Source organism: Gorilla gorilla, chromosome 10 (genome assembly GCF_029281585.2).
Source record: "Gorilla gorilla gorilla isolate KB3781 chromosome 10, NHGRI_mGorGor1-v2.1_pri, whole genome shotgun sequence".
In the NCBI taxonomy this organism is placed as follows: Eukaryota; Metazoa; Chordata; class Mammalia; order Primates; family Hominidae; genus Gorilla; species Gorilla gorilla.
Genome location: NC_073234.2, coordinates 43,579,357 through 43,603,520, shown reverse-complemented (window position 1 = coordinate 43,603,520; position 24,164 = coordinate 43,579,357). Strand labels below are relative to the sequence as shown.

General features: G+C 46.8%; 3 protein-coding genes across 7 annotated transcripts in view; 2 read left to right on the top strand and 1 right to left on the bottom strand.

Moving 5' to 3' along the window:
* Window positions 1–559: 559 nt before the first annotated feature.
* On the bottom strand, window positions 560–4,133 carry METTL1 (methyltransferase 1, tRNA methylguanosine). 2 transcript variants are annotated; one of them, XM_004053459.4, is made up of 6 exons: window positions 3,949–4,133; window positions 3,069–3,232; window positions 1,747–1,931; window positions 1,541–1,654; window positions 1,279–1,380; window positions 560–1,127 (listed from the first exon to the last, which is right to left on the bottom strand). In XM_004053459.4, exons 1-6 carry the CDS (start codon window positions 4,131–4,133, stop codon window positions 972–974), a joined length of 906 nt encoding a protein of 301 aa, XP_004053507.2. In that variant the 3' UTR covers window positions 560–971. The 2 variants fall into 2 exon arrangements, with proteins under 2 accessions (XP_004053507.2, XP_063550673.1); XM_063694603.1 differs by lacking the exons at window positions 560–1,127; window positions 1,747–1,931.
* Window positions 4,134–4,489: 356 nt separating this feature from the next.
* EEF1AKMT3 (EEF1A lysine methyltransferase 3) lies at window positions 4,490–14,506 on the top strand. The gene is made up of 3 exons (XM_004053463.5): window positions 4,490–4,866; window positions 4,982–5,093; window positions 12,220–14,506. The coding sequence occupies exons 1-3, from the start codon at window positions 4,690–4,692 to the stop codon at window positions 12,609–12,611; spliced, it is 681 nt and encodes a 226-aa protein (XP_004053511.1). The 5' UTR covers window positions 4,490–4,689; the 3' UTR covers window positions 12,612–14,506.
* The window catches only part of TSFM (Ts translation elongation factor, mitochondrial), a 31,526-nt gene continuing 12,389 nt past the window's right edge, over window positions 5,028–24,164 (top strand). For 3 of the 4 annotated variants that reach the window (XM_055359248.2, XM_055359249.2, XM_004053468.5), the window contains exons 1-4: window positions 14,508–14,823; window positions 15,075–15,248; window positions 18,138–18,266; window positions 19,014–19,136. In XM_055359248.2, the coding sequence (XP_055215223.1) occupies window positions 14,596–14,823; window positions 15,075–15,248; window positions 18,138–18,266; window positions 19,014–19,136 (654 nt within the window). In that variant the 5' untranslated portion in view covers window positions 14,508–14,595. Of the gene's footprint in view, window positions 5,094–14,507; window positions 14,824–15,074; window positions 15,249–18,137; window positions 18,267–19,013; window positions 19,137–24,164 lie in introns of those variants that run through there. The other variant, XM_063694602.1, reaches the window with a different exon arrangement.

Genomic DNA, 24,164 nt, shown 5'->3' with positions numbered 1-24,164 from the left:
CTCATGACTGTAATCCCAACACTTTGGGAGGCTAAGGTGGGCAGACTGCTTGAGCTCAGGAGTCTGAGACCAGCCTGGGCAACATAGTGGAACTCTGTCTCTACAAAAAATACAAAAATTAGCCAGCCATGGTGGCGTATGTCTGTAGTGCCTTGAGAGGCTGAGGTGGATTACATGAGCCCGGGAGGTCAAGGCTACAGTGAGTTATGATTGTGCCACTGCACTCCAGCCTAGGCAACAGAGAGAGGGCCTGTCTCTAAAAAAAATTAAAATAAAGGAATCTCCCACAGTTTACCTCTCTGCTCCTTACTCCCTCATTCCCCACTGCAACTCTATCAGGCTCTGTGCCAGTCAGTCAGCTCTGAAGTTCTGGAATTGAAGGTCAATGTGAAAAAGGAGAGGGTCTCCACCCCCACACCCTCCCAAGGACTCTCCAGAGACAACATTTAGGGAACACAGATTCCCCAGGTCAAGTCTTACGCAGGGAGAGGACAGGAGGATGGTAGAAGGCATATGATACATACTCCACCCTTTCCTGAGAAATGGCAGAATAGGCATATGTACACATATACATGTTATCCCAGGATCCACAAAGCAAACAGAAGTGGTAATTGAGCCTAGCAAGCAGTTTAGATGGACTACATTCCTCATTCCAGCTGAGGAGAGATCTCACAAGGAGAAAGGAGTGCTAAGGGAGAGCAAGACCCCACAGCCTTCCAAAGATCCCCTATGGTCCAAAGTCCTTTGACCATCTCAGTCAGCTGCTTTGTTTTCTGTTGGCAGTGGAGGGACAAGGTGAGAGGAGCCAGGGGTAGTCATGAACACCAGTGGGTTCTGCCCTGGGCAGCTCCCCACCTTCTTTAAGAGAGTACTGTGTCTCAGCTCCAGCAGTCTCAACTGGGAAGACCCAGGACTCCTGCTCTTTTCTCTAGTCCCTGGGAGACGAGGTCCAGCTAAGGTAGAGTAAGCAGTCAGTGACCAGGCAGGCTGGTTTGGGGGGTCACTGCCTGGAGGACGGGATCTTGTATTCTTCGGAAGATGGCTGGGAAATTCTTCCCTCCATTACGTAGAACTTTCTTCCCCTCCTCAGTTGAGGTGCCTAGATGTCCCACAATGGGGTCTTCACTCTGGGAGAAGGAACGGTCCAATAAGTCCTTGCCCACTGTTCAGACTGCCCCTGGCCCTTAGACACCTATCCCATCCTCCTGGCACTGAGTTAAGTCCAAATACAGAACGACTCTGGAAAGGGCCTCCACCTCCTCTAGGTCCCCTACTCACCAGGTCCTCCAGAGGCACACGCTCAAACAGTGGGTGCTCTTCGAAATGAGTGCACATCCAGTCGTGTAGCTCCAGCACATCGGTTATGGTATACACCAGCCCCTGCATAGGCAAAATCACCCTAGACAGGAGGCTGCATGCAACGTCAGCAGCCAGATGAAGGGAGTGGTGGTGTGAGTCCCTAAATGCACCCCCACTGAATTCTTAGTGAAGGGCCCCTGAGTAGGCCACTCACCCCATCATCCCTCCGATCCCAACTCACCCCAACTCTTAGCACGTAGGCATATTCTGCTAGCAGGGTGGGACTGATGATTCGCCACTTGTGCTTTGTCCGCTTGAAATGTGGGTCGGGGAAGAGGAAGAACATCTTTGTCAGCTGTGAGACAGACACACACCATCAGGGTTGTGAGAGCCCGGCCTCCATGCCCCCACCGGCCTACAGCCTAACCCACCAGGGCCCCTCCCCACCTGGCCCTTGTAGAAGAAGTTAGGAAGGTGCTTCATGGCATTGCTACGGAGACAGGCGATGTTCTGGAAGCCACCTGCAGGAGCTGCGCGTAGGGCCCGAATCCGGTCTTGTACATAGTCCGAGACCTTCACCCGGATCTCCAGACCCAGAATAAGTGTGTCTGGGAACAGCGGTGACAGTTCCACTGCACACACAAATAGCAATGGAATCATCAACCATATACTTGTAGGAAGTGCAAAGGGGTCAACACAGGAAAGGAAGCCTCAATCTGCAACTACCAAAGTCCAGAACGGCAAGAGAGGACAGAGATACATATATGGATAGTTTTATGCTCAAGAGGCGGGGGGAGAAATGAAAATTGTCACCAGGACCAGAATGGGAGGGCTGAGGATACATGTATATTTGCCATTGCTTTAGAGTTTTCCACAGTGTTTTCACACATTGTGTTATTTCATCCTTATAACAGTCTGTGGTAAATTGTGGAGACAAGGAAACTGAGGGTCAGATATGCCGAAGATCATAGAGTTAAGAAGGGGCAGAACTGGAACTTATTTATTTGAGATGGAGTCTTGCTCTGTCACCCAGGCTGGAGTGCAGTGGCACAATCTTGGCTCACTGCAATCTCTGCCTCCCAGGTTCAAGCAATTCTCCTGCCGCGGCCTCCTGAGTAGCTGGTCTTGAACTCCTGGCCTCAAGTGGTCCACCTGCCTCAGCCTCCCAAAGTGTTGGGATTACAGGTGTAAGCCACTGTGCCCGGGCAGAACTGGACCTTAAACCAAGGTTTTCTGCCTCTATGTACCATGCTCTTCTTCTCTATCAGGCTGTTATCTGTTTGGGAAGATCTAAAAATAGGGAGTGGCTTGGCATGCATGGGTGGGACAATACAGACAATACAAGAGGAACCCAAAAAACAGGAGAGTGGGGCAGAAGGAATGAGATCTGGCGAGGGAGGGGCAAAGGGGAGGGGAGATGGTAGAATCTCTGAGAAAAGACAGTTCAGGATCACTGGCCACAATGGCTAATCTCTGACGCTTGTGCTGACCAGCTCACTGACCCGGAACCTGGCAGATGAAATGGCTCATGTAGGGATTGACGCCAGAAAGGACAACCCAGGTTTTAAGAAGCATTTGAGGCAGCCCTCTCCACTCTCCAGGGCAAAGGTCACAGACCCAGAGTAGAGGGTAGGTGGAGCCTCTCCATGCTGATGTCACCAGTGTCTGGACGAAAGGGGAAAGACCAATTATGACCCCCCACAAAAGTTGCTGAGGCAGCAGAAGCTACTAGGCCTCTTCTCACCCCAGAAAGAGGGCCTGAGTGTTACCTAACAGGCCACCATAGCCACAGCCTATGTCTGCAAACTCCACTTGGGCCTGAGCTCTCTTTTCTTTCTTATCCTTTGGGTCATCGTGGCTCTGATTTTGAGTGAGTGGAGCGAAGAACTCTGGGTATAGCTCAGACCAGTCCATCTCCTCTGGCTTCACAGGGCTATTGGAAAGAAGACATAAGAAGCATGAGAAGGTTGGTCACACTATTGCAGAAGTGGTACTGTGAGAGTGTGTGGGTGGGTGAGGGTGGGAGGTAAAAGGGAGGAGGGTTTCTCAAAAATTCTGTAACACTGGGCCCTGTGGCCTCTAAGAGGGACAATGGAAACCACCCTTAACTCCCAGTGTGAATCATAGGACCATCATGAGGCCCATAAACGCTGACCTGCCCAACTCCACTTCTGGCGGTCGATGTGACCCGGCCGCGGATAGCTGCCCTTTCTGGGGCACAAGTTCCCCTTCTCCCGAGACTGGCTGCCTAATGCACTGGGATCCTACTTTGTGTTTGTGCTCTGCGGGGAGGGAAGGGAAGGTAAGGTGGGGGCAGGATTGTGTATATGTTTGCCTTTTTATTAAATCCAACAAACAAAAGCAAAAGATGGAAACGACATTCTGCCTCTATCACTTCAGTCTCAGTAACAATTTATTTCTCTTCCCAAACTTAGCACCGCTACCCAGACTTACGCCCGAACGCCACGCCCACTCTCAACCCGCCAACTCCGCTCTCTGTCGAATCTCCCGGTCCCACCCCCAAAACTGACGTCACCCATCTGATCCTCCCGGGTCTATCCCAAATCTTCCCAGCAGTTGCAGCACAACTGCTCTCCCGGCTGCTTTGAGAATCCCGCCCTCCTCTCTCTCCCTCTGCCCACTCCTCACTAGCGCAGCGTGTGGTCCGCCATGGGGTTGGAGTGAGCACGTTGCCGGTAGTAGCGCTTCTGGGGCGGTGGGGCCTCTGCTCCGGCCACGTTCCAAGTCTCGGCTGCCATGATCCCAGTCCGGGGTTTCTCTACCAAATCCACGTGGAGGCGCAGGCCAGAGGCGCAAGTTAATGACGCAGCCATGCGCGTTGGTGGCAGTTCCCGCCCCTTAAAGACCCAAGAGCAAATTCAGCTGGGCTGGGCTGGGCTAGGTGGGGAGGGCTGTAAGGAGCGAGTGCTGGAGGGAACCTCCGCACCGTTAGCCTCCAACTGGGAGGGCGAGGCCAGGCCCAGGGACCCAAAGTTTTCTCTTAGCTTGCTTCTGCCTGGTCTGGGTTACCATCCTGGTTGCAGGCATCTGTGCACCCCACAGGTGAGAGGGGTCTAGAGACCTCGCCTTCTACAGTGGCATCAGTCCTCGCTCCCCTCCTCTTACTCCTGGTCTCGGGCCAGTCCGCCCGGTCTGACTCTTGTGGTCCCGTGTGGGTTTCGTCGAGTGTGCGCTCGGGGCCGGGGCGGGAGGGGCAGCTCCTCATTCCACCTCCAGGAAATCGAACTGGAGGAAGGAGGGCAAACTCAGGGAGGCGGGGCTCGTGCCACAGGGACACCACGACGGCTCGCGGCCCCCAGCCTCTACCCCGCTCCGGATCCGGGATCTGAGCGCCGGCCGCGGTGCCCGGGCACTCCCTTGGCGGGCCGGATGGCGGACCGCGGCCCAGATCCCGAATCTGAGTCGGAATCGGTGTTCCCGCGGGAGGTCGGGCTCTTTGCAGACTCTTACTCGGAGAAGAGCCAGTTCTGTTTCTGTGGGCATGTGCTGACCATCACGCAGAACTTTGGGTCCCGCCTCGGGGTGGCGGCGCACGTGTGGGACGCGGTGAGGAATGGGCTGCGCCGGGTGAGGGTCCGTGGGAGGTCCAGATCCCGGACTCCGCCTCTCCCATATGGAGCCATCCTCACGACTGTCTTTTTCTCTGTCTTTTCTCCCGTAGGCCCTGAGCCTGTGCAATTATTTCGAGAGTCAAAATGTGGATTTCCGAGGCAAGAAGGTGATCGAACTGGGTGCGGGGACAGGCATCGTGGGGATCTTGGCAGCGCTGCAGGGTGCGTGAGCTGGCTTTTTACGGGAGAGAGTGGGGACCCAGGGGCGCGGAGAAATGGTCACTTCGTGGATCTTTGGGGGAGAGGGGAGAACTTTGGGCCCAGTCCAACCCCTTCTTTTTAACAATTTTTTTTTAAAATTTGTTTTTGTTTTTATTTTGGCGTCTGCTTCTGGGTGCCAGACAGCGCGAATTGCCTGTCAAAGCACCTAGGGTGGGTGATTGGGGAGGGCAGGAAATAAAACTCAGGCAGGCCTATAAGAAGGAGTTGTTTCTATCGTGTTGCTCTTTATTTTTTTATTTTTTTGAGACGGAGTCTCACTCTGTGGCCCAGGCTGGAGTGCAGTGGCTGCTATCCCCACTAACTGCAACCGCCACCTCCCGGGTTCAAGCAATTCTCATGCCTCAGCCTCCGAAGTAGCTGGAATTACAGGCTTGTGCTACCATACCCGGCTACTTTTTGTATTTTCAGTAGAAGACGAGTTTCACCATGTTGGCCAGGCTGGTCTTGAACTCCTGACCTTAGGTGATCCATCTGCCTCGCGAGGCGCCTGGGATTACAGGCGTGAGCCACGACACCCAGCCTTGTGTTACTCTTCGTGATTTTATGGAGAATGCTGTCACTTAAAAGCGCCTTGGCTTTGGACATGGTCTTCTGTCAAGATGCACATATGGGGGTACTCTGTAGGGAGACTTGCAGACATTAAACGTCGTGAGTGCTTTATAACTTTATTATGAATATGTTTCAGATTCCTTAGGTTTTTATTGCTAAGAGAAACAAGCTTATGAGTTTCCAAGGGTTAGGATGTGTTTTGTAGGAAGCAGGGGTAGGAATTAGACACTGCAGACTTGGAAAAGGAAAAGGTAAGGAAAAATTTGCTTCTCTTTTGTCAAGAACCAAAAACTACAGAGGAAACAGTTTCACAAATTATAATCTAATGGGCAGACAAAACCTCAAACTGAAAGCACTTGTTTAAAAATTCTTACAATATCATCTCCCTAGGAATGTAAATTAACATGTCTTTGTTCATAGGGACAGAACTAGGTCATATTAAGGGAAGCCTAGCCAGGCGCGGTGGCTCACGCCTGTAATCCCAGCCCTTTGGGAGGCCAAGGTGGGTGGATCACCTGAGGTCAGGAGTTTGAGACCAGCCTGACCAACATGGTGAAACCCCGTCTCTACTAAAAATACAAAATTAGCTGAGCATGATGGCTTAGGCCTGTAATCCCAGCTACTTGGGAGGCTGAGACAGGAGAATCGCTTGAACCCGGGAGGTGAAGGTTGCACTGAACTGAGATCGCACCATTGCACTCCAGCCTGGGCAACAAGAGTGAAACTCTGTCTCAAAAATAAAAAAAGGGAAATCTTCCCAGAGGCAGGCATTCATTCTTCTATTCATTCAACCAAAATGTATTTCAAGTCCCCTATGTACCAAGAATCATGCTAGGTATTGGGGATTCAACAATAAATAAGACAGATTTTCTCTCCCCAAGGAGCTTATGGTCTAGTGAGGGAGACAGAGGACGATGTCATAGAACAAGAACTCTGGCGAGGTATGTGTGGAGCCTGTGGACATGCTCTATCCATGTCTACCATGACTCCCTGGGAATCCATCAAGGGAAGCTCTGTCAGGTGAGGAGGAGGTGAACAGTGTGAACACAGCAGGCTCAGAAACACTGGAGGGTGCCGGCCGGGCTCGGTGGCTCATGCCTATAATCCCAGCACTTTGGGAGGCCGAGGCAGGCGGATTACCTGAGGTCAGGAGTTTGAGACCAGCCTGACCAACATGGAGAAACCCCATCTCTACTAGAAATCAACATTAGCTGGGTGTGGTGGTGCATGCCTGTAATCCCAGCTACTTGGGAGGCTGAGACAGGAGAATTGCTTGAACCCGGGAGGCGGAGGTTGCAGTGAGCCAAGATTGCACCGTTGCACTCCAGCCTGAGCAACAAGAGTGATACTCCATCTCAAAAAAAAAAAAGAAAGAAACAGTGGAGGGTGCCAACAGCAGTTTTTGCATGAAGCATGGGTGGATGCAGGCAGTTATGCTAAAAAGGGGAGAAAAGGCATGCGGCATGGATGGGAACACCTAGCTTCACTTGCTCCCAGACTGGCTTCTCCTTCTTTGCCTCCGATTTAGCTGTCAAGTCAGAAAGCTGGATGTCATCTTGTCCCTCACTTTCTCCCCTCACATTCCAGCAATCACCCAGTCCTATAAGTTAAATGTTCTTTTTTTTTTTTTTCCTTTTTGAGACAGAGTCTCACTCTGTCACCCAAGCTGCAATGCAGTGGCATGATCTCGGCTCACCGCAACATCCGCCTCCTGGGTTCAAGCGATTCTCCTGCCTCAGCCTCCCGAGTAGCTGGGATTACAGATGTGTGCCACCATGCCTCGCTAATTTTTGTATTTTTAGTAGAGACGGAGTTTTGCCATGTTGGCCAGGCTGGTCGTGAACTCCTGGCCTCAAGTGATCTGGCCACAACTTCCAGTTGTCTGGGGAAGTGTTATCTTTTCATCATCTCTAGTTCAGGCCACTGGCATCTCTTGCCTGGATTTTCACAAGGGCCTTCAAGCTTCTTCTGGGGAAGTGTGACATACCCAACTAGATCTTGTGACCTTCCTCCACCAAACACATTTCTCCCTCAGACTTCCCTATCTCAGTGAATCAGATCACTGTGCACCCAGTGGGAAACCTAGACATCACCTTTGACACGACCCTCTTTCTCACCCACATGTCCATTATTCAGTTTATCTCCTAAAAATCTCTTAAATCTTCTCATGTTTTTCCATCTCCACTGACAGCTCCCCAGTCCAAACCACCACGATCACTTGCCTGGACTACTACAGCAGCCACTCTTGTCTTCCTGCTTTGACTCCTTGTCCTCACCTAGACCTCTGCCCTTCCACCTAGTGGTCAGAGTGATCTTTTCAAAATAAAACTGTAATCATGTATTCTCACCCCAAATCTTTCAGTGGCCTCTTGTTGCTTTCAGGATAGAACCAACACCTATGACATGGCCCCCAAGGTCCTGCCTCCCTCTTTCTGTGCCTCTTTCTCTCTTGTTTTTCTTGGGCTGCCTATTGCCTGTCCATCAGTTCCTCAAACCTACTCTGATGTTCCCTTCCTTGGGGACTTCACTCAGGCTTACTTTCTGTCTGAAACTTTTTACCATCTGCTTAATGCATATGCATCCCTCCTTCCTCAGCTCAAACATCACTTCGAAGGGAAGGCCTCCTTGGCACTCCCACTCCTAGGCTAACTTAGACCCTCCCAGTACATACACAACTGTGCTAACTGGGCTAATTTTAACTTTGTTACCATTGGCCTTAGGTGGGTCCTAAGTGCTTCCCAGCTAGCCTGGCATTCTCTTGTCCACTTTTTCTGCCACTCTCCTGAACAACTGTTTCTTACCTTCTTATTCCTCAAACCTCCACATGCCTCTTCTGCCATCTTCACCCTCACCTGATGACTTTGTTTCCTATCTCTTTATTTTATTTTATTTTATTTTATTTTATTTTATTTTATTTTATTTTATTTTATTTTTTGAGATGGAGTCTCACTCTGTTGCCCAGGCTGGACTGCAGTAGTGTGACCTTGGTTCACTGCAACCTCTGCTTCCCAGGTTCAAGCGATTCTCCTGTCTCAGCCTCCCAAGTAGCTGGGATTACAGGCACGCACCACCATGCCTGGCTAATTTTTGTATTTTTAGTAGAGATGGGGTTTCACCATGTTGGCCAGGCTGGTCACAAACTCCTGACCTCAGGTGATCCACCTGCCTTGGCCTCCCAAGGTGCTGGGATTACAAATGTGAGCCACCGCGCCTGGGCTGTTTCTTATCTCTAATGATTGCTTCTGTTTTCTCAGAAAATGTGCACATATTTCTATCACAACATCTACTTATGTAACTGCATCTGCATCTGTGTGCAGTGCCTTCTCTCCTGTTACCGTGGATGAACACACTGTGCTAGCTAAGGTCAAGCCCCCAACTTGTCACAAGACCCCAAATCTTTCTGCCTACTCAAAGACATTGTTCCAGCAACACCCACCCCCATCTCTCCTGCATTCTTAGTTTCTCCTTTTCTTTGGATCATTCCATATATAGTAATATACGGAATATAAAATGCATATAAATATGCTATGATTTCTCCTATTTCAGAAAAAAACTCTTGATCCTACATCTCCCTCCAGCTATCACTCCATTTCTATGCTCCACTTTAAAACAAAACTTAAAAGAGTTAACATTCAGTGTCTAGTTCCTCTCCTCCTATTCTTTCCTTCAATCCAATTGTTCTAGTTAAGGTCGTGAACTTCATTTCCAACTCCAGGTTGTTAAATGCAGGAGTCAGTTATCAGCCTACCTTTGATAACTTTGCATTTGATGCTGACACTCCCTCCTCCTTGGAACAATTCCTTTGGTTTCCAGGGGACCACACTTCTGGTTTCTGCTTACCGGCAGGAACTCCTTTTTCCATGCTCTCTTGTTGGTTCTTTTTCATCTTCACAACTGAAAATGTGAGTGCCCCAGGGCTCAGGGGCAGTCCTTTGATCCCCTCCTTTTCTTGTCTACCTCACTCCTGAGCAGCCCATCACCTCATGTCTTTAAATGTCCTGTTGAAGCCGGACGCGGTGGCTCACGCCTGTAATCCGAGCACTTTGGGAGGCTAAGGTGGGTGGATCACCTGAGGTCAGGAGTTCGAGACTAGCCTGACCAACATGGTGAAACCCCATCTCTACTAAAAATACAAAATTAGCCGGGCGCCTGTAATCCCAGCTACTTGAGAGGCTGAGGCAGGAGAATCGCTTAAACCCGGGAGGCGGAGGTTGCAATGAGCCGAGATCGTGCCATTGCCCTCCAGCCTGGGCAACAAGTGCGAGACTCCATCTCAAAAAAAAAAAAAAAAAAAAAAATGCCGCGTTGGTGGTCATGACTCTAAGACTATCCCATTTCTATCTCCAGACTTGCTTGCATAACCTAGTGCCTACTCAGTATCTTCACGTGGTTGTCTGATGTGATATAGATGTCCATGTCAAACTTAACGTGCTCAGAAAATGAACTCATGATCTTCCTGTCCAAATTGTGCCTCCTGCAACCTTTCTCATCTAAATGAGTGGCAATTTGGTCTTCTAGTTGGTCAGGCCAAACACCCAGAAACCATCCTGAGCTTTTTTTTTTTTTTTTTTTTTTTGAGACAGGTTCTCACTCTGTTGCCCAGGCTGGAGTGAAAGTAGCACAATCATGGCTCACTAAAGCCCTGAACTTTCAACCTCCCGAGGATCAAGCAATCCTCTGACCTCAGCCTCCCGAGTAGCTGGGACTACAGGATGTGCCACCACACCAGCTAATTTTTGTATTTTTTATAGAGATGAGGTTTTGCTATGTTGCCCAGACTGGTCTCAAACTCCAGGACTCAAGCAGTCATCCCACATTGGCCTCCCAAAGTGTGATCCAAAGGGATTACAGGCGTGAACCACTGTGCCTGGCCCATCCCAAGCTTTTCTCTCTCTCTCTCATATTTTATATCCAATCTATTGGCAAATCCTGTTGACTCTACCTTCAAAATATATTCAGGATCTGACCATTTCTTAGCCATTGCTACTGCCCTGGTTTAAACCATCATCATCTCTCACCTGAATCATTGCCATCACCTCCTAACTGGTCTCCTAGCTTCTGACCTTGCCCTCCTGTACTCTTCTCATCATAGCAGCCAGCATGCTCCTCCTAAAGCATGCCAGCGTGTGCCATTCTTCTTTTTTTGAGACAGAGTCTTGCACTTGTTGCCCAGGTCGGAGTGCAATGGCACGATCTCGGCTCATTGCAACCTTCGCCTCCCAGGTTCAAGTGATTCTCCTGCCTCAGCCTCCCGAGTAGCTGGGATTACAGGTGCCCGCCACCACACCCAGCTAATTTTTTTGTATTTTTAGTAGATACAGAGTTTCACCATTTTGGTCAGGCTGGTCTGACCACTCAATTTAAAATTTCATTCTCCAGCCACTCAATTTAAAATTACATTCAGGCTGCCAAGACTTTGTCCTCTATGCCCTGAGGTCTCTGGACCTTCCAGGTAGGAGCCGAGAACCCTTGGTTGGTCCCTCTAACTTGCATTTCTCCCCATCCCTCAAGCAATTCTTATCCCCCTTCCCTGCTTGGGGCTTCACCATGGCATATATTACCATCTGATGTACAGTGTATTTTATTTTATTTATTTTGTTTGTTGTTATCATCTGTTTCTTGCCACTGGACCATAAGCTCTGTGAGGGGGGATTCTTCTTAGTTCATCATTATGTTCTCAGCACTTGGCATATAGGCACATAATAAATATGAATGAATGAATGGATTCCTAGTACTTGCTTCTTTTTCTATCATAGTCATCATGATTATGATGCAGTACCTAGTGTGTCTCTACCTCTAGAATGAAACAAAGAAAGCTGTGTTTTTGTCTTGCTCACCTTATATACCCAGCACTTAGAAGGTTCTCCAAATTATATCTACTGCATGAATGAAGGTTTCTGAGATGCTAATCTGACCATCTTCACCCCTGTTTCTGCCCTTAAAGCCTACTGCCCTCAGTATCAAACCTGAATCTCCTTAGCATGTCATAATCACTTTCCCTTTGTCTCATGTCTTGACACTTTTATCCCCCTTCCACATCCTCTAAGATCCAGCCTTTCCTGAATATGCCATGCTCTTTCACTCCCAGGCCTTTGTACTCACTGTTCTCTTCTTGGAAAGCTCCACCTGACTAACTCCCACTTGTCCTTTAGGGCTCAGCTGAGGTCACATTTTCTGGGAAGCCTTCCAGACCCTTAAGGCGAGCTTGTGTCAGTGGGGGTTGGTACAGAGCCCATCTCCTGCTTAGTCCTGCCCAGGCTTCTGCTGACATCTGATTGTTGTGTGTTGGCCAGAGAGGTTGAAGATTAGCTCAGAGAGAATGTTGATGTTGTAGAATGTAGAGTAATGAGAATAGCAGTGGGTGAAATGGAGGTTGAGGCAACTAAAAGCCAGTGTGGGCTCTGGGCTGTCAAGACATTGTCCTCTATGCTCTGAGGTCTCTGGACCTTCCAGGCAGGAGCCAAGAACCCTTGGTTGGTCCCTCTGACTTGCATTTTTCCTCCTTCCTCTCTCTCAGGGGGGGATGTTACCATCACTGACCTGCCCCTGGCCTTAGAACAGATCCAGGGCAACGTCCAGGCCAATGTGCCAGCTGGAGGCCAGGCCCAGGTGCGTGCCTTGTCCTGGGGGATTGACCATCATGTCTTCCCTGCAAACTATGACCTGGTGCTGGGGGCTGATATCGTGTACCTGGAACCCACCTTCCCTCTGCTGCTGGGGACCCTCCAACACCTGTGCAGGCCCCATGGCACCATCTATCTGGCCTCCAAGATGAGAAAGGAGCACGGGACAGAGAGCTTCTTTCAGCACCTCCTGCCCCAGCATTTCCAACTGGAGCTGGCTCAGCGGGATGAGGATGAAAATGTCAACATCTATAGGGCCAGGCACAGGGAACCAAGACCTGCTTGACATCACCCTTGCTGTTCTTCTCAATCTCTTGCTCTAATGAAGGAACTGTGTATCTCAAAAACCATATTTCCAGAGCCACAAACATGAGGACCAAAAAGGATGGATTTCCCTGGCCTCTCTCACTTTCCTCCTTCCCTCTTTGTTACCCCAGATACTCTTGGGCAGGTGCAGTGAGGTGCCTGCTTACAAAGAATCCCAGAGCTCTGGCAGCACTAGTGTTAGAACACCAAGGAGGTTCCTGGCTCCTGTTCTCAGAGGAGGAGGATGGTAAGGTATCCAGGATTTTTAGGGGGTAAGGGAGATATATGGGATGTGAGAGCAGTGATTGTAGACAGACTGTCACTGATCACTTCCATTCCTGTTGCTGTTTACACAGAATGGACTTTAAAAAAATTCTGTGGGATTTTTTTTTTCTTTTTTTTTTTGAGACCGGGTCTCACTCTGTCATCCAGGCTGGAGTGCAGTGGTGTGATCACAGCTCACTGCAGCCTCAACCTCCGAAGGCCCAGATGATCTTCCTGCCTCAGCTCCCCAAGTAGCTGGGACTAGAGGCATGCGCCACCACACCCGGCTAATTTTTGTATTTTCAGTAGAGACAGGGTTTCACCATGTTGCCCAGGGTGGTCTCAAACTCCTGGGCTCAAGTGATCCACCCACCTTGCCTCCCAAAGTGCTGGGATTACAGGCATGGCCCACTGCGCTAGCCTAGGATTTTTTTTTTTTTTAAAGAAAGAATTAAGCCTTAAAAATCTATTGTGCAAGAACTCAACTTTTACTCAGGAGCTGAGAAGGAAGAAGCCTCAAACCACCCATTTCCTGCTTTTTAGAGATAGAGTCTAGTGGAACCATGGCTCTAACTGAGTCAAGTCCTCCTAGCTCTGAAGCTAAGGCTGCAGAGCTGTCCTTTGGACTGTAGTTTCTTCATGCTTTCCAGAGTTAGAGCCTTGATCACAGAACATCATTGTGTGCAGAAGAATACTGTACTTAGTACTACGTTCTTTTCATCTTTGATTTTTCTTTAGCTTCATCAGTCCTTCCTTCCTAATCTCTAACCCCCTGAAGCCTAACACAGTTCCTAATGTGTTTTGCCTTCACCTCTTTTCTCTTCCCACATTGGTACTTCTGGTTGGGGCTCTCTTTACTTACTGCTTAGGCACAGTCACCTTCTCTGGACTCCCTGCTTCCATGCTTTCTCCTTCAGTCCATTCCGCAAACTCTTGTGATCTTCCAAAATTAGCTCTGATTAGCTTTCACTGCCTGTAGAAGCAAGAACAAGCTCCTCTGCTTGGTACTTAGTCTGTGTCCATGTGATCCCAAATTACCTTCCTATTGCATTTCCTACTCCTTTGCTACGTGTATTGGACCTCTGGCCAAATTACAAAAGATGTACTCTTTGTTCTCTAAAACCACACTAAAGTTTTCTGACTTCTTTCACACTCTTTATGATAATCATCTGCCTGAAAGGCTATTGCCACCTGTCAAAATCTTCATTATTCTTTGCCTCTTTCCTGAGCCTCTTGTTTGAATGTGATTTCTTTCTCCCTGAGACCCTTTAACTATTTGTTCATCTTATGGGACCTTAATTTGTCTTGCATGGACATTTGTGATTCTAATTTTCTCACCATTAAATTACCTTGGAGGGTAGGGCTGTGGTTTACTCCTGTCTAAACCCCTGAAGCCTAACACAGTTCCTGGCACACAACAGGTGTTCAACAGATATTGTGCTAATTCAATAAATATTTACTCGCTTTGTTAAATGGATTCCACCCCTGCCTTCCTAGGTGACCTTGGACAAATTCTCAAACCCATTCACCAACCACACAAGTTTGTTGTGAGTCATAAATGGATAATGAATATAAATGCGCATTGAAAATAAACATAAAATGTTACCCACATTTCTTGTGTTGTTGTTTTGTGACACCTTTATTTCTTGGTTTCTGTTATTTTACCTGGGGTGGGATGTTGGGGGTAATTCCTGTATGAAATGTGTCGTCTCAAGAAATCAAGTAGAGGCGAGGACTGTGTTCCTCCGACCAGCAGGTGGCACCATACTCGTTTAGTGCGTTCCGCTGGAGAATTCTGGCCCTTCCGCCGCGCCGTAGGTTTGTTGCCTCACCAGTGCACCCGCGAGAGGGAGTTTATCGCGGCCAGGGAGATGTCGCTGCTGCGGTCGCTGCGCGTGTTCCTGGTCGCGCGGACCGGGAGCCACCCGGTGAGAAGTCCTGGTGCTGGTACCGACCTGCTGTCCCTGCAGCTCTCCTGTGCGCCTGTACCTTTCCCTTCCTCCCAACCTCGTTTGACTCCATCTCACCTTCCCCGACAGCATTGCCTCTGCCCAGTCCAGCCCCGGTGCACCCCCCTTTGCACACTGTCCGCTCCCTAAGGTCGCTTCCCTGCCTGTGTACCCTCCACCCTCTGGAGTTTGCTGCTTCCTGCTCCTCATCCCTTTCTTATCCCATCTAGGCTGGGTCTCTTCTGCGTCAGTCGCCCCAGCCAAGGCACACATTTCATGCTGGGCCCCGTCTGTCTGCCTCGGCCTCCAGCAAGGAGCTCCTCATGAAGCTGCGGCGGAAAACAGGCTACTCCTTTGTAAATTGCAAGAAAGCTCTGGAGACTTGTGGCGGGGACCTCAAACAGGTGTGTGTGTGTGGAGGGGTGCAGGGCGGAGTACTAGAGCTCGACCTCAGACTCTTGGGGCGGTCACGCTGGGGAGCATAAAGTTAGACTGCTCTTCAGTGACCATAATGGCACAGCCCTAAGTGGAAATCTGGCTTAAATGACAACCTTGGCCTTGACTTTGTCTTATTTGGAAGCAGTTGAGTATCCCAGGATTAACAAACCAGACTGTTAATGGTGTTTCTTGTTGCCTGGAGCTGAAAGGGTTTGTGTGAGCTTTGGAGTCAGATTGTTCAGGAGTCAAATTGTGGGGCCCCCACGCTGTCTGACTTTAGACTTTTTTTTTTTTTTTTTTTTTCAGACGGAGTCTTGCTCTGTGGCCCAGGCCGGCGTGCAATGGCACGATGTTGACTCACTGCAACCTCCGCCTCCCGGGTTCAAGCGATTCTCCTGCCTCAGCTTCCTGAGTAGTTGGGATTACAGGCGTGCGCCACCACACCCGGCTATTTTATTTTTTATTTTTTATTTTTTTTTGTATTTTTAGTAGAGATGGGGTTTCGCCGTGTTGGCCAGGCTGGTCTCGAACTCCTGGCCTCAGGTGATCCGCCCGCCTCGGCTTCCCAGAGTGATGGGATTACAGGAGTGAGCCACCGCGCCCGGCTGACTTTAGATATCTTAATCTTTCAGAGTTGTATAGTTTTTGTCTGTACGGTCATGCGTCTCTTAGCTAGGAAGATACATTCTGAGAAATGGCGTCGTTAGGAGATTTTGGCTTATGCACATCATAGAGTACCTACACAAACCTAGATGGTATATTGTACTACAACCTGGGCTATATGGAATTGCCAGCTGCTCCAGGCTACAAACCGTTACAGAATGTTTCTGGACTGAATACTGTAGGCAGTTGTAACACAGTGGTAAGTATTGTGTATCTAAACATAGAAAAAGTACAGTAAATAGGCATAAAAGATAAAAAACGATACATCTCCATAGGGAACTTACTATGTATGGAGCTTGCAGGACTGGAAGTTGCTCTGGGTGAGTCAGTGAGTGGTGAGTGAATATGAAGGCCTGCCTTAGGACACTACGGTGCACTATAGTAGACGTTAAAACACAGTACACATAGGCTACATTACATTTATAAGAAATTTTTTTCTGTGATAATAAGTTAACCTTAGTTTAATGTAACATTTTTATTTTATAAACTTTTAACATGTTTTAAACTTTTGGACTCTTTTGTAATAACAGCATAAAACACATATTGTACAGCTGTACCAAAATATTTTTTTTTATGCACTTTTTCTATGAGCTTTTTTCTGTTTTTAAAGTTTTAAACTTTTTTTGGCTGGGCGTGGTGGCTCATGCCTGTAATCTCAGAACTTTGGGAGGCTGAGGCAAGCGGATCACCTGAGGTTGCGAGTTCGAGACTAGCCTGACCAACACGGAGAAACCTCGTCTCTACTAAAAAAAAAAAAAAAAATTAGCCAGGCGTGGTGGCAAGGGCCTGTAATCCCAGCTACTCGGGAGGCTGAGGTAGGATAGTCTCTTGAACCCAGAAGGCGGAGGTTGTGGTGAGCCGAGATCATGCCATTGCACTCCAGCCTGGGCAACAAGAGTGAAACTCTGTCTCAAAAAAAAAAAAAATTAAACTTTTTTTATTGAAATATCTTTTTTTTTTTTTTTTTTTTTTGTGAGACAGAGTCTTGCTCTGTCCCCCAGGCTGGACTGCAGTGGCACAATCTTGGCTCACTGCAAGCTCCACCTCCCAGGTTCACACCATTCTCCTGCCTTAGCCTCCTGAGTAGCTGGGACTACAGGTGCCCGCCACCACGCCCGGCTATTTTTTTGTATTTTTAGTAGAGACAAGGTTTCACCCTGTTAGCCAGGATGGTCTCGATCTCCTGACCTTGTGATCCGCCCACCTCAGCCTCCCAAAGTGCCGGGATTACAGGCGTGAGCCACCGCGCCTGGCCAAAACTTTTTTTAACTTAAAAAATTGTTTTGTTAAAAATGGAGACACAAACACATACATTAGCCTAGGCCTACACAGGAGTGGCATCATCATTAACACTGTGTTCCACTTTCACATCTTGTCCTGCTGGAAGGTCTTCAGGGGCAGTAACGGACATGGACCTGTCATCTCCTATGATAACAATGTTTTTTTCTGGAATACCTCTTGAAGGACCTGCCTGAAGCTGTTTTACTGTTAAATTTTTTTATTTTTTATTTTTTTGAGACGGAGTCTCACTTTGTCACCCAGGCTGGAGTGCAGTGGCGCGATTGATCTTGGTTCATTGCAACCTCCGCCTCCCGGGTTCAAGAGATTCAGCCACCGGAGTAGTTTATAAGTTGGAGTACACTCTAAAATAACAATAAAGTATATGTATTATAGTAAATACATAAGCCAGTAACATAGTTATTCATCATTGTTTCAAGTATCATGTACTATATGTAATTGTATGTGCTATACTTTGATAGGACTGGCAGCACAGACGTTTTCTTTACACTAGCATTGCCACAAACATGTAGGTAATATGTTGCCCTACAGTGTTAGGAGGACTACCGTGTCACTAGACAATAGGAATTTTTCAGCTCCATTATAATCTTAGGGACTGTCATCATATATGCAGTCCGTCATTGTCCGAAATATCGTTATGTGGTGCATAACTGTATAAAGAAAATACAACTGTGTGCCGCATAGGGTTGTTGTGAAGATTAGATTCATCCAAGGCACCAGTTATAATAATACCTGGTATTTGGCATTTAGTGGTAGACTGCCAGTAAGTGATAGATTACTTTAGTTTCTGTTAGAGAATTTAGAGAATCAGGAAGCCTGAGTATATCTGAGAAGTACATTTAGTTCTAAATTCTGTGACTTTGTTGTCTGCTCTTTTTCCTCTCAATTTACAGGCAGAGATCTGGCTCCACAAGGAGGCCCAGAAGGAGGGCTGGAGCAAAGCTGCCAAGCTCCAAGGGAGGAAGACCAAAGAAGGCCTGATTGGGCTGTTGCAGGAAGGAAACACAACTGTATTAGTAGAGGTGAGTTGTTGGAAATTCCAGATACCAAGAACAGCTGTCCCTTGGGTGTAAAGCTTGTAGTAGGCCCTAAAGGGGCCTGTTCTTGAACAAGAGATCTGTTTAAGAACCATAAAGGTAGTTGAAGTTAAACTCATGAAACCCTGGGTATTAGTTACAAATTCGTTTAAGTATAGAAATGTACTGGTATGTTGATGAGAAATGGCCTGGCAGTCTAGAATATTACTCCTGAATGTGAGTCTGGTGCAGGCTTACACCTTGTCACTGATTGTTTCCTGGAACAGTTAGATTACAAGTTAATGATATTAATTGTTGCTGAATAGAGAGTAGGTATTTTAGAGGAGGTTTGGGGGCCATAATTGGTGAAGAGTCAGATGTGGATTAGTTTAGAGTGAGAGATGGGGATAAACAAGATAATAGCATAAGTGGTTTGGAGTTGGGATGGCTGGAGAATGAGGTGATGATGGTGTGCAGACATAGGTAAGTGGTGAACTTGTGGTGAGTCCTTCAGGACATTATTGAACCATCTTCTGAATATACAGGCTATTGCTAACTCACTGGCCCAACATGAATCACTTCATTCTGTTCCAGGCTAGGAGAGGAAGCGTAGCTTTAAAATTTTGGAGTCATTTTTTTTCCGTTGAGTCTGTAGCTTGTTCTATCAGTATCTTGATTTACTCTCCAGCCTTAAGGCACTTTTGGAAATTATCATTAAACAGCTTATACAGCTATATCAATTTGTTCCCACAGGTAAACTGTGAGACAGATTTTGTTTCTAGAAATTTAAAATTTCAACTGTTGGTCCAGCAAGTAGCCCTTGGAACCATGATGCATTGTCAGACCCTAAAGGATCAACCCTCTACATACAGTAAAGTAAGTTTGGGGTTTGTCTCCAGTGTGTTGAATTTGCTGTCCTCATTGGGTCTTTTGCTGTTCCTATTGTAGACATTCTCATGTCTCATTCCGTTACTTCACATCTCTGCTTAAATGCTATCTCTTTGCATAGAATTACCCTTCCCCCGTTGCTATATCCCCTTGTCATGCTGCATTTAAAATTTTTTATTATGGTGCTTATATATTACATTTTAATTTATCTGTGTGTTGTCTATCTTCCCCAGCAGAATGTAAGCTTTATGAGGCAGGGAATTTGTCTTTTCACTGTTGTATCTCTGGTGAAAGAGAATTGGGCCCACTACTTATTTGGAGCTCAATAAATCTTTGTCAGATGAATGAATGAATGATTGAATGCATGCATGCCAGTGAAATGGAGTTAGCCAGATCAAGTGAAGCCATTTGAGGCTTTGTGTTCAGAAATTTCGAATGGTCTTAGGAAAGAATTTCTAAATAAAGAGATTGGAGCCAGGTGTGGTGGCTCACCCCTGTAATCCCAGCACTTTGGGAGGCTGAGGCAGGCAGATCACCTGAAGTCGAGAGTTCAAGACCAGCCTGACCAACATGGAGAAACCCGTCTCTACTAAAAATACAAAATTAGCTGGGCGTGGTGGCGCTTGCCTGTAATCCCAGCTACTTGGGAAGTCGAAGCAGGAGAATCGCTTGAACCCGGGAGGTAGAGGTTGCAGTGAGCCGTTGTACTCCCCCCTGGGCAATAAGAGCAAAACTCCGTCTCAGAAAAAAAAGAGAGAGATTGGAAAAGACATGGTTTAGGAAAATAAGCATATTCTTATCCATAGAGGGATCAAGGAAAGGAATTATGTCATTCTGCCTTTGACTCAGCCTTATTGCCAAGGCAAAAATGAACCAACCACTCACAGTAATTTTTTTGAGTTTATTACCAACTTTTTTTATCTTCATCCTTCTCTTGAGATGTCTTGGTAAATGTTAATTATTATTGGCATTACATAGTCATATGGAAAACAATGTTGAGATTTTTTTTTTAATTGTATTGAGTAGGTAAGTCACTTGAACTAGAAATTTTAGCTTTGATTTTGCCAGTAAACACCAGTGTACCCTTTTTTTTTTTGTTTTTGTTTTTGTTTTTGTTTTTTGAGATGAAGTCTTGCTCTGTCAGTCAGGCTGGAGTGCAGTGGCACAATCTTGGCTCACTGCAACCTCCACCTCCCGGGTTCAAGCAATTCTGCATCAGACTCCCGAGTAGCTGGGACTACAGGCGCCCGCCACCACACACGCCTAGTATTTGTATTTTTTGTAAAGACAGAGTTTCACCTTGTTGGCCAGGCTGTTCTTGAACTCCTGACCTCAAGTGATTCGCCCGCCTCCGCCTCCCAAAGTGCTGGGATTACAGGCGTGAGCCACCATGCCTGGCCCCAGTGTACTCTTTTTCCAGATTCGCCTTTTATTAACATTTTGCTGTATTTGCTTTATCACTTCTTTTTTTCTTTTAGAGACAGATCTGGCTTTCTTGCCCAGCCTGGAGTGCAGTGGCACAGTCATTGTTCACTGCTGCCTCAAATTCCTGGGCTCAAGTGATCTTCCCACCTCAGACTCCTGAGTAGCTGGGACTACATGTGCACACACTATGCTAGGCTCATTTTTAAGTTTTTTGTAGAGACAGTCTTGCCATCTTGCCCAGGCTGGTCTCAAACCTCTGGGCTCAAGAAATCCACCTGCTTTGGCCTCCCAAAGTGTTGGAATTATAGGCTTGGGTCACTACAGCTGGCCCTATCACTTTTTATATACATGTTATCATCGCCCTTTTTTTTTTTTTTTTTTTGAGATGGAGTCTCTCTGTCACCCAGGCTGGAGTGCAATGGTGCCATCTCGCTCACTGCAGCCTCTCCCTCCCAGTTCAAGCAATTCTTCCACCTCAGCCTCCCAAGTAGCTGGGATTACAGGCACCTGCCATCATGCCCGGCTAATTTTTTTTGTATTTTTGTAGAGACGGGAGTTTCACCATGTTGGCCAGGCTGGTCTTGAACTCCTGACCTCAGGTGGTCTGCCCACCTGGGCCTCCCAAAGTGCTGGGATTACAGGCGTGAGCCACTGCACCCGGTCATCATCACTGTTTAAAAAAAATCTTTTTGTAAGTATGTTGCAGACATCAGGATCCTTTATTCCTTCAGCATGTATCTCATAAAAACAAGGACATTCTTATATAACCACAGGACAGTGATCACATTTAGGATTTTTTTTTTCTTTGAGACGGAGTGCAGTGTTGTGATCTCAGCTCACTGCAACCTTCACCTCCTGGGTTCGAGCAATTCTTAAGCTTCAGCCTCTTGAGTAGCTAGGATTACAGGCATGCATTACTACTTCCAGCTAATTTTTTTGTGTTTTTAGTAGAAATGGAGTTTTGCCATGTTGGTCAGGCTGGTCTTGCACTCCTGACCTCAGGTGATCTGCCTGCCTCGGCCTCCCAGAGTGCTGGGATTACAGGCGTGAGCCACCGCACCCGGCCGAAATGTGTTAGTTTTAATAGTTGTCATTCTACTGTTAGAAATAAATTTCCCTTCTCCTTTTTATTTAGTGATTTATTCAGCACTAACATTGACTCGTGGGTTCTTATTTTATACAATAAGTTATAACTCATTATTCGTTTTGATGCTCAAATTATCTGCAGATTTGACCAATGCAAGCTGACTGTAATGTCCTTTGATATGTCCTTATTATTTTCTGAGTATTTTCTTACTTTTTGGCTTTTTTGTTTATTCTTATCTTTTGGGTTTATGTCATACTTTCCTTTCCCCAACTGTGGAATGGGCCACTTCTTCAAGGAGTCCTGGTCCTTTTTAGTTGGGGAATGGTTTTTAGAAACCAAGATTTGAATGTTTGTTGTGCTGATTTCTTTTTTTTTTTTTTTTTTTTTTGAGACAGAGTGTTGCTCTGTAGCCCAGGCTGGAGTGCAGTGGCACGATCTTGGCTCGCTGCTACCTCTGCCTCCTGGGTCCCGGTTCAAGCAGTTCTCCTGCCTCAGCCTCCCGAGTAGCTGGGATTACAGGCACGTGCCACCATACCCAGCTAATTTTTGTATTTTCAGTAGAGACAGGGTTTCCCCATGTTGGGCAGGCTGGTCTTGAACTCCTGACCTTGTGATCCACCCATCTTGGCCTCCCAAAGTGCTGGGATTACAGGTGTGAGCCACTGCGCCTGGCCAGGTGTGCTGATTTCTACTGAGATGTCATTTGTTCTTTGAGCAGACAGTGCAGGTGTATGTGCTGTGTGCGTGTGGTTCAATCCTTCCTTTTTCATAGCAACTTCAATATGTTTACTGTTTTTACTTATGTACTCATATGTACTAAGTGTTACAATATATATACAAAATTGTTTCAGAATTGCTACCCCTGACCACTGCAAATAACAAAACTACTAAGGAGTTCAAGATTTATTTGTAGTTCTTTTTGTCTTTACATTGAAGTTAGGTGGTCAAATGACTCCGTTTAGTTATTTGGATTTTTTTTTTCCTTCTGTGAGCTTATGTTACTCATTTGAAATATAGTTTTATATTTCTTTGTAGTCAGTATTTATTTTCACCCCAAATATGTGTTGATTTAATTTTATTTTAATTTTATTTTTTAAATGTGTGTGTGTTTTTTTTTTTTTGGCTGGGCACAGTGGCTCATGCCTGTAATCCCAGCACTTTGGGGTTTTTTGTTTGTTTTTTAAATCTTTTTTATATTAATAGAGATGAGGTTTCACCATATTGGCCAGGCTGGTCTCAAACTCCTGGCTTCAAGTGATCTGCCTGACTTGGCCTCCCCAAAGTGCTGGGATTATGGGCATGAGCCACGGCACTGGGCCAGATTTTTTTTTTTTTTTTTTTAAGATGGAGTTTCACTCTCATTAGCCAGGCTGGAGTGCAATGGCGTGATCTCAGCTCACTATAGCCACCGCCTCCTGGGTTCAAGTGATTCTCCTGCCTCAGCCTCCTGAGCTGAGATTATAGGTGCCCGCCACCACACCTGGCTAATTTTTGTATTTTTAGTAGAGATGGGGTTTCACCATGTTGGCCAGGCTGGTCTCGAACTCCTGACCTTAGGTGATGCACCCCCTCAGCCTCCCAAAGTGCTGAGATTACAGGCGTGGGCCACCGCGCCCGGCCGGCCAGGTTCGATTTTATTTTTGAATACATAAGATACATTAAGAAAGTCCTCAAAGTTAAAACTGTCAAAAAAAAAAGTATGCTCAGAGGAGTCTTACTGCTTCTCTCCCTTCTACCCCATTCCTATCCATCCCTTTATTTAGATAACCAGTGTCATTGGATTGTGGTTATCCTTTCAGTATTTCTTTTTGCAAAAATAAGCATATTTATACAAAGAGTTCTTTGTTGCACAGATAGTAGTATAATATGCAAATACACTTATAATCTGCTTTTTTCACTTAATAATATGTCCTGGAAATACTCCATAGCAATTCATGAAGGTCATCCTTTTTATTTTTTCCGACTACATAGTGTTCTGTTGTGTGGATGTACTGTAGTTTAATCTCCTGCTATGTTTGGGCATTTAGGCTGTTTTTAAAATTTTCTGATTAGAAATAATTGTTCAATGAATAATCTTGTGCAGTATTATTGGAAGTATATCATCAAGGTGAATTCATAGAAATAGGATTTCAGGGTCAAAGGATAAATGCATATGTAGTTTTATTAGATACTACAACTTCACACCATTGGATTTGTACCATTTTGCATTCCCATCAAAAATGTGCAAATCTAGCTCTAACATTTTATGATTTTATGAAAATTGTTCTTGGCCAGGCGCAGTGGCTCACACCTGTAAACCTAGCACTTTGGGAGGCTGAAGCAGGTGGATCACTTGAGGTCAGGAGTTCAAGACCAGCCTGGCCAACATGGTGAAACCCTGTCTCCACTAAAAAAGATATAAAAATTTGCCAGGCATGGTGGTGCTTGCCTGTAGTCCCATCTACTCGGGAGGCTGAGGCAGGAGGATCGCTTGAACCCGGGAGGCGGAGATTGCAGTAAGCTGA

Bases quoted from the DNA above. Each gene is read 5' to 3' on its own strand.
- EEF1AKMT3 (XM_004053463.5), top strand. From the start codon at position 4,690: ATGGCGGACCGCGGCCCAGATCCCGAATCTGAGTCGGAATCGGTGTTC. The intron at 4,867-4,981 runs GTGAGGAATGGG...TTTCTCCCGTAG, and splicing joins CGGCGCACGTGTGGGACGCG to GCCCTGAGCCTGTGCAATTA. The intron at 5,094-12,219 runs GTGCGTGAGCTG...CCTCTCTCTCAG, and splicing joins GATCTTGGCAGCGCTGCAGG to GGGGGGATGTTACCATCACT.
- METTL1 (XM_004053459.4), bottom strand. From the start codon at position 4,133: ATGGCTGCGTCATTAACTTGCGCCTCTGGCCTGCGCCTCCACGTGGAT. The intron at 1,655-1,746 runs GTGGGGAGGGGC...TCTGTCTCACAG, and splicing joins ACTTCTTCTACAAGGGCCAG to CTGACAAAGATGTTCTTCCT. The intron at 1,381-1,540 runs GTGAGTTGGGAT...TTGCCTATGCAG, and splicing joins CCTACGTGCTAAGAGTTGGG to GGGCTGGTGTATACCATAAC.